The sequence below is a fragment of the Typopeltis vanoorti genome, chromosome 4 (genome assembly GCF_054136105.1).
Source record: "Typopeltis vanoorti isolate ZY-2024b chromosome 4, IOZ_Tvanoo_1.0, whole genome shotgun sequence".
NCBI classification, from domain to species: Eukaryota; Metazoa; Arthropoda; class Arachnida; order Uropygi; family Thelyphonidae; genus Typopeltis; species Typopeltis vanoorti.
Window position 1 is genome coordinate 55732780 of NC_143552.1, and position 19433 is coordinate 55752212.

Sequence of the window (19433 nt, forward strand, 5' to 3'; positions counted from 1 at the left end):
GGCTCCTGTTTCAGATAAGTTTTTTGGAATAATTAATTGTAAATTAGTGTGTGTTTATGAGTAAGAGTTGCTGTAAAAGTTGTGCACTTGCAGTGTTTTTAGTGTGTAGGCTTCTTTGTTTAAGTTTGTTTATGAATTCATTAAAATTAGAGCTTAGTATAACAACTGGTGAAGGAAAGATGGCAGTGAATTTCTTCATTCAGGAATTTAATTTTGATTTCAGTTATTTCATGAAATGTGAAGTGTGTTACTTATATGTATTTGTTCGATTATATAGATAAATTATGGATATTTAAGGTGGATGGAAGGAGGATGTGTGTGCAAAGTGTGAGCTGAATGAGGACTTGATGAGTGCTGAAGTGTTGATAACTAAAAGTGTTAGTAGCAAGAATACTAGTAGGAATGCCATGAGGAGGATGAGTGTTCTGATAGAAAAGAGGGACAATGTAAAAGAGCAGCAAAAAAAAATTGTAAAAAAGTTTTGAAAAAGAGAACAAGTGATCTGATAAACTTAACAATCGATAGTAAGAAGGATGAAAGTGATACGAATGTAGCAGAAGTTAAAAAACAAAGTGCAATTAACAGTAAGGTAGTAAGCAGCATAAACAGCGAACAAGCATATATGGCTGGTAATAAAACTGAAAGAGTGAATGGGAGCAAAAATAAAACACAAGATTTGAAAGGTGAAGATGAGGAAAATAATTAAATGAATGCAGAATGAAGTTAAGAGAATTTGAGATATGTATGGAAGAGTGAAAACAATGAAAATGAATTCATATAAGAGAGATAATGAAAAGTCGATGAGAGGCCTTGCATGGTATTCAATTATTAGAGGTGTGCTGGAAGAGACGATGCACAAGGTTTGTTTTCCTGAAGGTAGAATGAGTAGAGTGATTGAGGCATTGGATATGAGAAGTAAGTGAGCAAAAGAGTTGGTAGTTGTAATAGGAACAAATGATTTGAGTGAAAAAAAAAAACACATCAGATTGGATATCAGGAGGTTGTTGAGACAGATAAAAGATAATGGTGTGATACGAAAGGTAGTAAATGTGTTGACCAGGTATGACAGTGGTGAGATGAGGCGAAGAATAAGGATTTTGAATGATATGTTAGCAGAAATGTGTAAGGAAAAAGTAGTGCAGTTTGTTAATGTGTAGAATGAGTTTGAAGTAAGTGCAGAGAATGAATCTGATCGAGTGGGAAGCAATGTGGAAAAATGTGAGAGTAAGACAGGAGAAACTGAAGAGGTGGTTATGAATGAAAAAGTGAGTGGCATGATTATAGAGAATGAGAGAGCAGGTGTGCAAGAAAGACAGGGAAACGGGAGGCTCAAGGTGGACAGGGGAACATAGCGTGAGAAAGATTGATGCTCCAAGAAGATGTGAATGCATGTCTAGACAAAAAGGGAAGGAGATGACCTGTGATCAAAGGAAAACAGTGGGATTTGAAGAAGGTTCTAAGATGAATAAGGAGAAAAAGAAATGGCTCAAGTTAAGCATGGAGAAGTCACATCAAATAAGTGGTATCAGTGGAACTAGCTATAGATCCAGGAATGAGTTGCTATGTTTGTATACAAATGCTAAAAGTGTAAGAAACAAGGCAAATGAAATGGTTGCATTAATTGAGTCTGTTCACCCAAGAGTTGTTGAAATAAGTGAGGCATGGTTGGATGAGGATGACATCCTGACAGGAATAGAGGCAGAAGGATATGATGTGTTTCATGAAGATAGAAAGAATAAAACGGGAGGGGGGGGGGAGTGCTATTGATGATAGAGAAAAAGTTATGTTCATAAGTGCAATTAACTATAGAGATTCAAGAGGGAAATAGTGCCAGTGGTGTTGAGGCAGTATGATGTGAGATAGGTGAATAGAATGAAATACTCAGTCGGATATTGTTATAGACCTGGTAATGTGGATAGTAGTGACCATGAAATGTATAATAAAATTATCCAAACAAATAAGAAAAGGGTAATTATTATGGGTGATTTTAATGAATGATGAGGTAGCAACTGGAAGTAAAGAAAATGCGTTTCTAGAGTTTTTGAGGGACAACTACCTCAGAAGTATGTAACAGAGGGCACAAGAGGATTGAGGATCTTGGATTTGATCATCTCATCAGAGGATGTAATTATAAATGAGGTGTCAAATCATCCTCCAGTTGGTGAGAGTAACCATGAAGCGATTACCTGGGTGGTTGCCAGTAGTGTGAGGATTTCTGTGAGGAAAGGGTATATGTGGAACTACAAGGCTGGTGATTATGAGGAACTCAGGAGACAGCTTGCAGGTGTAGCATGGAATGAGGAGTTAGCTGGAAAGGAGATCAATATAGCTTGGGGATATTCAAGAACTGTCTAGTAGAAACAATATCTAAATGTATTCCAAAAGTCAGAAAGTTAAATAAGGTAGGTGGTGTGAAATTGATGAATGAAGAGATTAAGCATGTGATATACAGAGGAAAAAGGCATTATGGAGGCAGCATAAGAGAAGTGGTAATAAACAATTCCATGAGGATTACAAAGAACAGGCAAGGAGGGTGACTTGGTTGGTAAGGGTAGCAAAAGTGAAGTATGAGCAGCAGTTAGCTAATGAAGCCAAAAAGAATCCTAGGAATTCTTTCAATATGTAGCCAGTAAAAAAAGAATGATTATGGAAGGATGACATTGATTAGAGAAAATGGTATAAAGACAACAGTTGTGTAAGGTATGGTGGAGATACTTAATGAGCAGTTCATAAGGGTCTTTCAATCTTGTGAAAGATTGAAAATCTTTCACAATTTCCCATATCCCTCTTGCTCACTTACAGTCAAGACTGACTGTAAGTGAGCAAGAGGGATATGGGAAATTGAGCAAACTTAATGTCAATAAGGTTGTGAGACTTGATAATATATCACTATATATTCTGAAGGAATGTGCCAGGGAGTTGACATCTGCCTTAACATTTTTTTTAATAAGAGTCTTGCACTGGGTCAAGTTCCCAAGGAGTGGAAGGAGGGCAAGATTGTGTTGCTTCATAAGGGAGGTGATAGAACTCAAGCATCAAATTATAGGCCATCTGTGTGTCAGATGTTGTCATTAAGGTGTTGGAGAGGCTGGTGAGAACCAGGATCCAGAATTGGGTTGATAACAATGGTATTGTTATCAACCCAATGGCAAATAAGGCAAATAAGGATCTGAAATTTAGGGGACATTGCCAAAATTGAGAGTACAACACAACAAATTCTGGTAATGATGTGTGGAGGACACTGACTTCTAGAAGTAAGGAGATTCTTGTTCCATTGTATAAGGGTCTGATTAGGCCACACATGGACTACTGCGCACAGATTTGTTCACCTGGTTTTCAAAAGGATGAGGAGATATTGGAAAGGGTCCAAAGGTGACTGATTAAGGTAGGTTTCTGATCTTTGGAATGTTGAATATGAGGAAAGGTTGAGAAGATGCAATTTACAGAATCTAGTGGATAGGAGGAAGATGAGTGATATGATAGAGACCTACAAGTTAGTAAGGGTTTGTTATAGGATCAATGCTGAGAGGTTTAGGAGAAAAAGGTGGGAGATCATAGAAGAACTAGAGGTCGTCCCTGTAAGCTGTATAAGGAGGGTGTGAGCAGGGGAAGAGAAGGAGGTTTTTTTGCATGCAGAGTTGAGAATGATTGGAATGCCTTGTTAAACTGTGAATGAAATTTTTATGTATATTTTGTTCTTCATTCACATTTAACATAACCTATCATATATTAAGCATGACTTGTTTAAAAATTATTTGTTAATCCCTTGCTTAAGAATTATTTTTCATGTATTATTCCTGAATTTCATCAGCTATTAATTGATTAAATAATTTTAATGTGTATTTTACTATTGGAAGGACCCAGTGATAAATATCATTTATCTTAATTACTTTATTCCTTCAATAATATTATGAGAAATTATATGTATATAAATTAATGTACCTTGTATGTATACTGAAACATATATTTTATTATTATTAATTGTAAATGAAATGAAAGAGAAAATTAAGTAACTGTAATATTTTATTAATATTTTTCATTACTCAATGTAAAAGTATAACCTTATGTTATGAATGTTTACGTTTTTTTCGTTGCCATGGAGAGAGAAATAAAATGGAATGCGCGTGGGCAGACCGTGAGCGTCGATAACGAGAAAGGAAGAAAAATATATGAGTGGTAATATAAGAGTATAGAAGGGGAGAGTTTTTGAAGAGGAAAAAAAAGGAAGGATATAAACAAGGGGGTGAAAGTAAATAAAAAAGGACTGAAGGGCAGGAATTCAAGAGAGTAGTATTTAGAAGTGTGCAGAGACGAAGTGAAAACTTATAGATAGCTGAAGGTAAAGTCAGCAGTGGCATTAATAGGAATTTGGTGCCGTATTTGGATAATTAAAGAACTGGAAGGTTAATGAAGGATTCAGAATAGATCCAGTTAGCTTAGAATTACTACTTATTTCTATATTGCTTATGGGAAGAATTGTACGGAGGTTAATTTGTTGTGAAGTAGTAAACAAGGATATCAATCTGCCCTAAAGTTGCCGTCGAGAATTGTGAAGCGCGACAAATAATTGTCTAGTTATGACCTTGAAGAATTCTTTTAAATGTGTTCTATGGGTGTAATAAATATAATTTGAAGATGTGCTCACATTAAATCTGACGTGCTGAAGATAAATTCCGGTAAGGACAGTCATATTTTATTTGTTTCTGTGTATGAAGATTTGAGTGATAGTTCCATTTCGCTTATTCTAACATTTACTGTGGCATATCGCCGAAGTTAGAAGTTAAAAATAATTTGCCTTGAAATAATATCTGCCGTGTTTAATGATATGATAAGTGCCAGCTGAGAGTTAAGTGTGGAGTATAACTGAGAAGTATGAGCAAACTAATTAAACTAGAAATTCTGTTGTATTAATCTGAGTAAGGAATTTTGTAATTGAGAAAACTGTGAAACTTGTATGTGAAGATTTTGAAGACTGAATTAATATGAATGATTTGACTCGATGTACTAACTTAATTGGAATGTCTCAATTTAGAAGTGGAATTCATGTATTTGTCATATAACCTTATATTAAATGTTTTGTTTTATTAATTTCAATACTGTGTTTGCCTGATTCTTTTTTATTGCACCGTTCATAAATAATTCGAATCTAGCGGGAGCCTCAAATGAAAAATATTGAATTCGGCCTAAATGAGTAAAGAGACTGCTAATTTAATTGAAAATTGATTCTACTATTTTATATAGACTAATCTAAATATAGGGTGGTGCAGTATAAATATAAATTTCTCTATATTTGTATTAGTGATCAATTGGCAATTAATAGATTTTATTAATAAGAGTACGTTACAACAAAATGGCGGATTCGAACTAGGATGTACGTTCCAACAGCCTTGCCTGAGAGGATTGTTTCTGCAGAGATTTTGAGTGTGTTTTAAGGCATGATATGATGAGCTGTGTGTGTGCGTGTGCGTGCGTGCGTGCGTTCGTGACAAAAGGACCTCCTAAATGAGTCTTTGACTGCTTGGGGTGTTAGGATAATAATAATAATAATAATAATAATCTCACTCGGGTTACACTACTGCATATTAAAGGAATTTCAGAAAGTATTGCTAAAGTTCTAAAAGCTCTTAATATTGCAGTATCTTTTAATCCTGACAGGAAGATTTCTACCTTCCTTTCTTCATCTAAAGACAAGCCTTCAATACTCTACCCTCCAGAAGTTTGTTTTCACAAACTGGGAAACACCCAAAAAAAAAGCATGTGACTGACAAAACTGTGGATCAGGTGTGTGTGTGTGTTTCATTCTCTAGGAGTCCACATAAGTCAATTAGACAGGCTAGTAATGAACTGAAGATTCCTTTCAACAGTTCATGACACTATTCACAAATGTTTCTATCTGCATGCATACAAATTTCAACTTCTTCAGCCAGTTGATCACTGCTCGAGAGCTAATTTCACTATTGAGATGATCAGTCATATCGATAACAATCCTAATTATCTAGATCTGTTGTTATTCAGTGCTGAATCAACCTTGCACATTTGCAGGAAAGTTACCCCAAATGCGACAGTTGTGTCGCATTTGGGATATGAAAATCCTCAGCAAGTGATCAAAAATGAAAAAGAACACAACAAAAGTCAATGTCTGGTTAGAAGTGCACACAAAAAAAGGTATCATCAGGCTATTTTGTTTTTGTTTTTTCATAGCATCCACAGTGATGAGACACACCTTGAAATGCTGCAGATCTTTGCTGTTCCACAGATCCCCCCCCCCAGGTTATGTTTCAGCAAGATGGTGATCCACCACATTCTTCCATCGAGATGTTACTACATTTTTTTAATAAGCCATTTCCTAAATGTTGGATCAGAAGAGGAGGCCCTGGTCACCTAGATCTCCAAATATGACTTCTTTGGACTTTTTATGCATGGGACTTTATTAAAGACTGTGTATACCAGAGAACAGTTCAAGATTTGGACAGTTTGAAACAGCGTATTGTTGCAGCATTGCTCTAATAATGTCTCAGATTCTGGAACACACTTGACAAGAGCTTAAGTATCATTTTAACATTTCTACAAAAGGTGCTCACACTGAACTTTACTAACCTTCATAAAAACTTGATGAGTTACACTGTATAATAATAAAATGTTTTAATAAACCTTATAGATGCTGAAATATATATGTGTATTTTTGAATACCTCTAGCCCAGACACCGTGTATATCATTTTTATGTAAATTCCTGATTACCTTATTGTAATTTTTTTTTAAATAATTGGGAATTTAATGACCATCTGTTGTCTTACTTATGCTGTAGTAACACTTTCTGAAATTAATTCTTTTATTGTAATTTTATTTTGTGTTCCACAGTTGTTATTGTACTGAACATGAATATGATATTTAGGTGTAAATTTTACAGCTAATAAATTTATTTTATATAAGTTTAAGTTTCCACATTTAATTTTTCAAAGTATGTCAGTTTACGTACCTATATTGAAACACTGTAGCCCCTGCTAAGTTGGATAAGATGTGCTAATGACATCCAAGTTATTTGGGAGCACTCGATATCTGAATTAGTGTCCATTGTGCATCATCTGAATAAAATACGATTCAACAACCATCACAGCAGAAGTGGAGAAGAAAAGGTACATTGCCTTTTCTAAATGCAACTAATATCAAAACCAGAAAACCAGTTCAACTTTCATATCTACAGAAAAGAAAAAAAAAAAAAAAAAAACTGAAAAATGTTTTTGCTAGGTCTCATCACCCATGGAGTCAGAAGTTGAGTATTCTGACAATGCTAAAACACTGAGACAAATCCACTGTATAAGATATACTCCATGTGAATTCTAATTTACTTTAAAGGATTCTATCCTATGTAATGACAGCACTCACTCTCTCTCTCTCTCTCTCTCTCTCTCTCTCTCTCTCTTCTATCCTCACCCATCACAAACACTGTAAAGACAACACCACTGCAAGATACAAAGGGTGCAGTTCCCTGACTTATGTGTCAAATCTTTCAATGCATTGCAGTGATATTTCAGAGATATTACATCAAAATGACATACAAACCAAACAACCAACCTCATAAGATCATGGCTACATTTTCACATGAAATATGTATAAAAAGAGCACCTTGATGAATTGCCAATACTAGACAAAAGAAAATCAGTTCTCAGCTCATCACAAAACTAACTAGTACAACATATCTTTCTAAATAAGTGACTAAATAACTGCTATGATGGTTAAATTTAGGTTCAATCTGGTTGGTTACCATCTTAATTCTACTGAGGAATGAAGAATATGACTTTGCCAATCTGCATTACAACACAGTTATGAACAGCATACATGAAGAATATGCACCAGCTTGCATAACAGTATTATAACTTATTTGAGTGCATGCATAACAGTAAAATGGCAGTTTCTTATGTGATGTGCCTTTGAAGTTAAGCACTTAAGATACTGTTAATACTGTTATAATGATAGAGCTTGCTTAATTTATTCAAGGCAGTGAATGTGATTAAAGTTCTTTTGTATTAAAAAAAAACAAAAAAAAAACTTAATACTTGCATTTACAGACAGGAGCTAATCCAGTCCAGAAGCCATCTAAGCCACAAAGTCTTGATTTTTCACCTACTATGATATGTCCTAAAGGACAGCTATATGTAATAACCTGGCCCAACTGGTAATTCTCACCAACAATAGTGGAATTTTCATTATTATCTGGACTACCACATATAGATGGTGCTGAAAAAAAAAAGTATATGTAAAACAGTGTATTTATTCCAAACTAAGACAATTTTAAATTTAAAAATGACCTCAAATATTTTTATGATTTGTAAAAGAGAAGAGTCAATGACAGTTAACTAGAAGGCTTCTATGTATTCTACAAAGAATGTAGGAAACTGACTTGAACCACTGACCTAATGCAAGTCCTCAGATTCCTGTGCTAAACCTTAATAGTAGGTGGTAACAGCATGAAGTATCCACTTGGATGCTGAACAAACAAAAAATGGGCAAACAATTTGAAACTTGGCTAATCAACCTATCTATATTTGCTGGAATTACTTACACATTACAATGGTACAGCATAATCAGTTATCATGTTGCCTGGAGATGTCACAGTTATAAAAAAAAGTCCTTGTTGTTTTTGCTACAGAATGAAGGTGAATAGTGAAAAGTCAATCAGTAAAACAACCTCAATCGCAATATAACCGAGACAAGCACCACTGTAATGTTTGTCTCAATTATACTGGGATTGAGGTTGTTTCATTTGATTGAAAATCATGGAAAGAGTTGCAGATAGTAGCAGAATTACAGAAATAGTATATCAATATGACTAGTGTTACTGACACCAAGAAGAACTTCTTGAGATTTCTTAAGATTTAATGAAACCAAGAAGACAGGTCAGACCTTCTAAAGAACAGGTACAAAATAATTTATTCAGGAAATATTATTATTATTATTATTATCATCACGATCCCTCCAGGGAGTCCAAAGACTCATCAAGGGAGGGCACCTGCTCTACAGCTCTCCGTCCCCCATCACTCAATCCATCAACTACAACGAACTGCAATTACCATCATCATCTACAACGGGCATGGCCAACTTCATTTTATACGAGGGCCAATATATGATGAGTGGCAGCATCACGGGCAGAACACTTTTAGACAGAACTTAAATAAAAATAAACTCTGCATTTTTTCAAGGCAATAGTTATATGTATTCATTTACTATATTTGTTAAATCATTTTACTATTGGGAGAACAATATAAAATACTGGATTGATTTAAATAAGAGTTGCTAAATTAAATCTAATTACGTATTTCTGTTTTTTTTTACATGTAATACAACTTAATGAGAACACTGTGGGCATTCATGTGTGGCAACAAGTTCATCAAAGCCTATTTCCAACGATGATGACGATATTTGTAACAAATCCTGAAGGTGGTCATCAGTCAGTCGGCTTCTTTGTGACGATTTAACTTGCAAACACACAAGGCACTGTGGTTTGTTGTCATTATTGTTTATAAACAGAAATTCATTTTCCCATTTCTCCTGAAATGACCTGTTTTCTTTACATATCTTACATTTCTTACTCATAGTACACAAAGGCTGAAGTAACTGACTAGGGGACCAAACTGCAACAGTAACACTGTTAACTGTGAAACTGAGTCTCTGAAACTGAAATGTAACCAGAGCAGAGCAAGTGACTTTCAATGATGCGTTACTTTGGAGTGCATAGAAATCTACCACTTCCACTACTACAACTCGCACAGAGAAGCAGTAGATTTTATAAATCAAGTAATCTTTTTAAAGCAATTTTGATTCCGTGTTGAGAATAAAAATTGTTCTGATTTTCTGATTGATATATTAGTATATCAATCAGAAAATCTGTGGTCGAAACTAATAGCTAAACTGATAATACATATAATTTAATATAGTTTTTCTCATGCCACGGGCTGCACAAAATCACATTATGGGCTGCATGTGGCCCACGGGCCAGCTGTTGGCCACCTATGATCTACACTAATGCCATCTACTGCCCACCACCACCACTAGTATTTTCACAGACAGTCACAAACATCCATGCCCACAGTGGGATTGGAACCCACAGCCTTTTGGCTAGAGAGAGTGGATATACTAACCACTCGGCCAACCAGGCTGGCACTGTAGAGTAGATGCCCTCCCTCGATAAGTCTTTGAACTCCTTGGAGGTGTCACGTAATAATAATAATAATAATAATAATATGGATAAGAGAGGAATAATAACTATAGTATTTTACATTAAACATAAGACAAACTTATTGAAATAGAAGTTTCAAGCAGAATGATGTAAGCAAATTTCAAAAGAGAAATTAACAATATTACATTGTGCCTGTGGTTTCACTGAATGAAGTAGAAAACAAAAGGAATTTAAGAATCTGACTCCCTAGAATGGGCAGGTACAGAAACATTAAAAGCTGTTTCTTTCTGGAGACCTAAAGCAAAGATTAACATCTTTGCCAGATGAGAATAATGAGAACTTGAAACATATATATATAAGCAGAGTATGTGTGCCATATAATAGCAGCAGCTTGAAAACTATATGCCACTCATTATGGTCCCAGTACTCGACTAACTTTAATAATATCAAGATTTTTTACAGTTTCTAGCTCAGTTTGATTTTTGTTACATTGATGATATATAAAATAAATTTTATCTAAAACTATTTTATAATGATTAGCTTGTTTTATTTCAGATATTGCATCATAGAATGATAATTTCAGTCAATAATTTATAAATTAAAAAGCAAAAAATTATATTCTTGGTTTAATCCTTTATTCAAGTGTAAGCAAACAAGTTTGCACCTGAACTATTTTCAGGAGTGGGGCAACTTGTATATAGAAGCTTATGACTTCACATCACTTTCCTTAGTATCCCATAATGCAAAGCACATATCCTTACAGGCATTTATAATGCTATGCATTATGGGAAGGGTCACTACCCAGATCGGTTTCGACCTTTATTGAGATCTCATCAGTGGGAGCTAGACCCAGAAGTGATACTAAGGTTGAAGTAATGGTAATTATTATTATTATTATTACCCCAAGACCTCATGGAGTCAAAGACTCATCTGGGAGGTCCTTTTATCACACACACACAGCTCATCATATCATGTCTTAAACACACTCAAACTCCTTGCAGACACCACATTCTCAGGCAAGGCATTCCAATCATTTACAACTCTGCACGAAAAAAAAACTGCATCTCACTCCTCTACATCCTTTTTATACATTTTCCAGGGATGATCTCTGGTTCTCCCCCGATCTCCCACTATTTTCTGTAGAACTCAGCTGCAGAAGTCATATTTTCATATACGAGTAGCCAAAAGGTGTCACATATTATTATTAAAATACTCTGGATTAGAGATAGTTGTAAGTTTTTCCACTTGGTTATACTATAAATTAAAGATACCAAGAAATTATATTCTTGGTTTAATCCTTTATCTAAGTGTAAGCAAACTTCTCAACTTCTCAGGTTTGTGCCTGAACTATTTTCAGGACTGGGGCAACTCATGTAAAGAAGCTGATGACTTCACATCACGTGCCTTAGTATCCCATAATGCAAAGCACATTGCAAATCACATATCTTTAGATATGTGCTCTGCATCTCCACAAATTCTGCACCTTTATTTATAATACTTCCTGCATTGGTTGCCAGTCCTCCTTTCCTTCTCATAGTTCCTTACTCGATCATTGAAGTCTTTTGACTCTGCTGTACCAGGCTATTTCTGTATTCCTATCTTGTTTTGCTTTGTCCATTATCTCACCCTAATTTTGGTGTGTAGTTTTCATTTCCCTGAGTGGTTACACACTCCATGTCTCATCAACAGTCCACCCAACTTCATACTACCACTCTCACTCAAATGCAGACCATGTGCAGCAAACAGCTCTCTCTCTCTCCTACCTTTAAATTTATCTCATACATCCACATACTCAAGTCCTCTCTTCCTGCACATTCTAGTTATCATGCCATTTGTGATCATCACTCTTCTCCTCAGCTCTCAACTATCATACCATGGCAATATACTCACAATTCTCCCTCTCACATGCTTCTGCTTCACTGTCTCTAGCAACACTGTAAATATCATGCTGCCTCATTCCCCCTTCATCACAAATCATTTGTTCCAACAAGCACAGTTAACTCCTTTGCATTTCCTTTCCTCTCTACATCCTCAGTCACGCTTCCTATATTGTTCTTCGCAGACATACATTTGAAAGCTGTGCCATTTTCACATCTTTCACCAGAGAAGCTCCATACAGCACTATACTACTTTTCACCATTCTACTGTAATCATTTATCTTTGACTCATCTGCCACTGGAACCTTCCTTCTTGGATCTTCAACTACCAACCTCCTCACTAAATATCCTATCTCACTATGTACATGCCTCTCAATTCATTCCTCAACCTTACCATTTCTTTACTCATATCTTCACTTATGTCCATATCATGCATGCTATCTTCTTTACCATTCATTTGCTGTTTACTGTTCTACTGTCTTTTGCATCTTACTATGCTTTTCCATGTCATTTACCAGATTTGTACTACATTCATTATTCTCGATTTTTGCAACACTCATATCACTTATATCATTCATACTACAATTGACTGTTTCTTTCACCTACTCATTTCACTTACTCATTTTTTCATAACTTTCTTACACATCCACTGCTCTTCACAGCATCTCTCTCTCTTCACTATCAGATGAGCACTACTTCTCATTACATTCTTGCTACTATCACCATTGGTCAGTGATACATCTCTGCCTATCAACCCTGCATTCAAATCGCACTTCACACACACATTCTCCCTCCAACCACCTTAAAAAATTCATAACCTATTGGCATAATCTAACTAGTACATATAGCACATCTAACATACTGAAATAACTGAAATCAAAATTTAACTCATGCATAGACAAAGCTGCCACCATCTTGCATTCTATAGTGGTCAGTATACCTCAGTCTAAATTTAAAGATTTTATATGTAAACTCAAACAAACAAGTGTGCACATACCAAAAACATTGCAAGCACACAACTTCTACAGCAACATTTACACATAAGCACATCGAATTCACAATCAATTAGCTAAAAAATTATCTGAACCTGGAAAGCATTCTTGCATAAACCTGACATTCTTGCAAAAATCAGTATTTAAAAGGAGAACTAATCAAAAAAGAGATAAAGGATTTTGAGAGAGTGAAGAAAATTATCAGGAATTTGTGTAGGCAGATGTATGAGTTGCATTGGGTCATTGTTTATAGCAAAAATTTTTGTATCTCATCCAGCTTGGTCAGTGGTATTGGAAAAAGGGGCTCCAGTTGAAGTTGTGAACATTATAGTTACCTTGGAAGATGACCCAATTTGGATTACTAGATTGCAGAAAGTTGAGTTGTATCTGGTCTGTCAGGATTAGTTTTTATTTTTGAGAGAGATATGTTTTGGTTGCAGTGTCACTGTCAAGGTTTGTACAGGAACTTGAAGTAAGAGGAGATAAACTATCAGGCATTACAATGTGAGACCTTGACAATGTCATCTACATATAAGTACTCAGACACTCTCTTGAATATGTGGCAGCAAGATTATATGCTATCTGACCAGAAAGCCTGACTCGTTATTGACATGTTTGGATCCATGTACTATCAGACAGCTGGCCTGCAGCACTGCCTTTTTATTTATGTACCTCAAAATGGGGGAGGGGGCCTCTGTGTAGTACGTGAATCTTGTATTCACGGAATTCACGTGAATACAAGAGTATAACAGCAAAGGGGAGAGCAAGGGATGAACCCAAGGGGAGAAAAGATATAAGTCGTGTGCAAAGGGGGACTCCAAAAAAAAAAAAGGGGGGGGTGCTCGAATGAAGAATATAAGGGAATGAGTGCCGTATCGGCTCTCTCTCATCTTATCATTTTCCTGGTTCCTGGTTCAGAAGTTAGCCAGTGGTTCAAGTAAGGGTGATGAAGCATCAGTGCTACGATGTCAGATGGCAAGCTTTCCCAAGAATGTCGTAGGATGCCACGCAGAGCTGAAGGTGAAATTTCCAGCCCTAGCAGTATCGAGCCCTCACTGAAAAGTCCCATCGAAAGGAATAGAGATGTTTCCTGAAACGCAAAAAATCGAGCCCGTGAAAGAATCGAGTCCTTCATAATTGCTGATAGCATAGGGACTATGCTATCAGCAATTATGAAGATAGCATAGTCCCTACACTGGCATAAAGACAGCCAACAGACAAGAGGTAACCAGACATACAAGTGGTGCTGAAAGACGTCGGAAAAAGTTCGGTAAAGTAGAATTACTCTATTTTGTGTTTAGAATTCCTTAGAAGAGAGAAAATTACTTGTGAATGTAAATTATGAACATTATTCTAAAGAACTTTGTGGACAGACTCTAATTAGATAGTTAGCCTCCTTTTGAGAACAAGAAGAATTGTTTGGAAGAGGTCTTTTGTGTTGTATGTGATTGATTTAACATAACGAGATTAGGATTGTAGATTTATAGCAACTGAATGACTTTAGAATGTTTGATATATTATTTTATGAATAGCTTGCAGAAAGGAATTTTAGCTTACCACCATATCATTTGCTATCTATCCCAATTATCAGTCACTGTGTCTTACATGCTTTATAACCTTTGACTTAAATTTAAAGTGTGTTGATCTTTTAACTCGAGTTTCCTTATTTAGTATTGAGATAAATTGAATGCCTGAATTTCTTTAGTGTAATTTGCTTTGATATTCCAATAAACATGATTTATTTGCCTATACCTTACTCATGCCTGACTACGATTCCGAATTACCAGTTATAAAAATAGAACCTCTTTTGGTGGGAAGGAATTAGAAAGTGTATATAATCATAGATTTAGGTAATGACTGCAGTCTGAATCTATATAGCCGTATTAAAGTAAAATATAGTGTAAGAATGCCTCAGAATCTAGTATTGTCTCCCTGAGTAAGGATCTATTCTACTATAGGATACTGGCTGGCACAGCATAATATAAATTTGCCAGTATCCGAAGAGGAAACAATCCTAGATGTAAGTATATTAGGCCCGATATCTGAAGAAGTAAAATAGCGATAGAAAGAGAAGGTATAAAATAAGATAAAACAACGATGTAACAGTGTCGTATGCAATAACTACTTTTCTGGATTACTTTTCTAGATTGGAGTCTTTTCTGGATTACTATTATATCTTAGAGTTTCAACTTCTAGCGCTACCTTATTTCCACTGCTGCTTCTTTTGTCAATGGTGCCTATCTAAAATTCTATGATTGTTTTTGGCATCTGAATTTTCACTGTTTCTCTGGTTCCTGACAAAAATAGTGAGAGACCTTGTTAATTAGGTGACACCCCAGCAGACATGCAATCCTGGTTTGCCAGTGGACCAAATCTAATAACACTGTCAGATGGCATTAGTAGTGGATAAGTAATGATGCAGACTCTTCTGTTACGTCTATGTTTATAGAGAATATTTCTGAAGCAGGATCAGCATTAACAATGATTAACAAAGATGAAGAGGCTGTTGATGAAAGATTCTGATGAACATATAATAGTTAAGCTCAAGGAAACATAACAGACTGTAATTAGGTTTATAATAGAATGGATGGGGATGGGAATGCAGAGTATTCCAAATGATATGAATTGATTTTGATGATATGAATTATTCTGAATTAATGCTGAAAAAGCTAAGACCATAAGACAAATATATTATATGATAATTGCATATATTGCACAGCCAGTCTATTTTACAAGGGATAAAATTAGAATTTCCAGGGGGGGGGGAATATATATATTATTACATAACATCTCCAGGGAGTACAAAGACTCATCGAGGGAGGGCACCTACACCACAACTCTCCATCCACACCACTCAAATCTACACACTACAACTACTTTCATCATCTACACCAGTGCCATCTACCACCGATCACCACTACTAGTATTTTCACAGACAGTCACAAACATCCATGCCCTGCCCACAGCAGGATTCAAACCTGCAGCCTTTTGGCTGGAGAGCGGATACTCTAACCGCACGGCCAACTAGGCTGGCATAAGGGAGAATCATATACAGTGATATTTTTGGACTTTGCAAAACGTATCTGATAGACAACCACATGGTAAGTTGGTGCACTAGCTCATTCTGCAGCCTTTCATGTATGGAATTTATATATAAAAAATAAATATACATAAAAACATAAGATATTTCAGTATTTTATTAATTCACATTTTAAATTTAACTCCTTTGGAACATCTGAGTTATCAAAAATCTAAACGACAACACTAAATGCAGAAATTATTTCAAACATGATAATACTGAAGACAAAAACATACCAAACTGACATATCCAAGGCAAATAATCAAGATCACATGTAACATCATTCCACAACCATTTTCGTCCTCCATCAAGTACAACACAGTTTTGTTGACCATTATAATTATTAGGTTGATCCTCTGCCCATAAAAACTGAGAAACAGGAGTGCCTGAAAAAAAGTTTCAGAAAAACAATCTTATTGAGTATAACATTGTTAATTTTAAAAATATAATAATGATTTTTCAAATATTATTATTATTATTATTATTACCTGACACCTTCAGGGAGGGCACCTACTCTACAGCTCTCCGTCTCCACCACTCAATTCACCAACTACAGCGAACGGCAACTACTATTATCATCTACACCAATGACACGTACTGCCCACAACCACTAGTATTTTCAGAGACAATCATAAACATCTATGCCCATGGCGGGATTCGAACCCGCAGCCTTTTGGCTGGAGAGCAGATACGCTAACCACTCAGCCAACAAGGCCGGCAAATAACACTGAATTTTTCAATGATTTACTGAAAGTGAAAGAAATATTTCAAATAAAACTAAAATAATAACAAAATTAGCAAAACTTATTTAATGATGGAGCTCAATATCAAAAATACATACCTGGTTGTATATTTTAGAAGGTAAGATGACAAAAATATCCACACCAGAAAATTCCGCCAGTAAAAAGAAACACAAAAACTCATTAATAATATCAATAAAACTCTCACTACTGAAATATCATTACATACAATACAATCTCAACACATCCTTGAAATGTTCTGGTATGAATGTTTGATCATCACTACCTTCTAAAAATATACAAACAGGTGTTGTCTTTTAAATTACTCTTTAAATATAAAATTTTTATAGGAGTTGATTAGCTTAGTCTCTGTTGGAGAAGTGGGATAGCTCCATCACCCAATATATTTTTTTTTGTTATTCTTTCAAATCAGAAGTGAAGCACAGTTTCAGAAATTTTTTATATTAAAACTAAAATTTTTATTATTTTACTGATCTCCATGGAGTCATAAGACTCACTGTGAGAGGTCAACACTAGACAACACAAAGTCTATTGTACTACTCCTTAAACTCATCTGCCATTTGCACTTTTACAACCCTCTCAGTCAATGCTTTATATTAATAACATTGCCAAAGATTTGGATGGGGATATTCAGTTGTTTGCAGATGATGCAAAGTTGGGACAAACTATGTAGAGTAGAGATGTTGTGGACTTACAAGAAGACTTGAATAGATTAAGTGAATGGGCACAGAAATGAGGATACAAGTTCAATGTTGCAAAATGTAAGGTTTTAAAATTTGAGAAACAAAGACAGGATGTAGAATTTGTGCTTGGTGGGGATATAATGTTGGAAGTGGAGGAAATAAGAGATCTTGGGTTGATAGCAAATAAGGATCTGAAATTTAGGGGACATTGCCAAAATTGTGAGGACAACACAAAGAATTCTGGGAATGATGCAGAGGACACTGACTTGCAGAAGTAAGGAGATTCTTGTTCCATTATATAAGGCTCTGATTAGGCTGCACATGGACAACTGTGCACAGATTTGTTCACCTGGTTGTTGAAGAATGGTGAGATGTTGGAAAGAGTCCAGAGGCGACTGACTAAGGAAGTTTCTGATCTCTGGAATGTTGAATATGAGCAAAGGTTGAGAAGTTTCTTTTTACAGAGTCTAATGGATAGGAGGAAGAGGGGTGATATTGTGATGTTGTGAGTTCAAGCAGTGTGAATTAATTCAAGAATAAGTATAATAGCTGGTGTGTGTAGTATGTGGCCTCCCTAGATGAGTCTCTGACTCCCTGGAGGTCTCTCTTAATAATAATAATAATATGATAGAGACCTACAAGTTAGTAAGGGTTTGTTATAAGATCAATGTTGAAAAGTTTTTGCAGAAAACAGTAGGAGATCATAGAAGAACAGAGGTCATCCCTGGAGGCTGTATATGGAGGGTGTGAGCAGGTGAGTGAGAAGTAAGTTTTTTGCATACAGAGTTGTGAACGATTGGAATGCCTCACCTGAGAGGGTGGTGTCTGCAGAGAACTTGAGTGTGTTTAAGACACAGTATGATGAGCTGTGTATGATAAAAGTATCTCCTAGATGAGTCTATGACTCCATGGGGGGGTCTTAGGGTAATAATAATTATCTTTATCTTCAATATTATTTGGAATGTATATAAATGAAATAATCAAACAAGGGAGTATAACCAATAAAGAAGAAATTATTATTATTATTATTATTATTATTATTATTATTATTATTATTATCATCATCATCATCAGGAAAACACTAAAGTATAGCATTTAAAGGGAAAATATCCAAAATAAAATATTATAGACAAGAAAATAATTGAATACATCAATAACTTTAATTATTTGGGGTATAAATTAAGTTGGAATGGATATTTAGATATTACTAATAAAATTAACAAATTTTCTAAAGTAAGTGGAATAATAAACAAAACATGAAGACCAGCAATAGTCACCAAAAAAAAAAAGTAGACTAAGAATGTATACTGCTTTATCAAAATATTATTATATGAAAGTAAAGCATGGTCAATAAGAAGATAAGAAAAGAATCACTGCCGCAGAAATGAAAGATATGAGAATAGCAAGTTATATAAGACTAGGTAAAAAACAAGATGAAGACAAAAAAATTAAATCTAACGTTATTATTATTATTATGAGCAACTCCAAGGAGCCCTTAGATTCATCGCAGGAGGCCCTAAACATCATGTCAAGAATTATTCAGCATTCGCACAGTATCTATCGTACTTTGCTTTGAACTCATTCACAGTCATGGCACCTACAACAAACTCTGGTGACTTATTCCACTCATTCACCACTCTCCAAGTAAAAAACCTAGTTCTAACACCCTTGCCAAGCTAAGTACACTCTTGTTCAGTTTCCATGGAGTCCCTAGTTCTCTCACCACCAGACCTGTTCTGAAAAATTTCCTCTGAATTAATCTTGTAAAAACCCCTCAGTAATTTGAATGGCTATATCATATCACCCCTTTTCTGCCTATCAACCAATTTCTATAACCCACAGATCTTCAACCTGTTCTCATAGGGT

At 35.4% G+C, this 19433-nt stretch overlaps 1 protein-coding gene across 1 annotated transcript in view; it reads right to left on the bottom strand.

Moving 5' to 3' along the window:
* LOC150107321 (E-selectin-like) overlaps positions 1-19433 on the bottom strand; it is a 280274-nt gene that overhangs the window by 189550 nt on the left and 71291 nt on the right. The window contains exons 7-9 of the mRNA XM_090391789.1: positions 16825-16850; positions 16360-16479; positions 8066-8236 (exon numbers count right to left, since the gene is read on the bottom strand). Coding sequence (XP_090247915.1) covers positions 8066-8236; positions 16360-16479; positions 16825-16850 — 317 coding nt within the window. The remainder of the gene's footprint in view (positions 1-8065; positions 8237-16359; positions 16480-16824; positions 16851-19433) is intronic.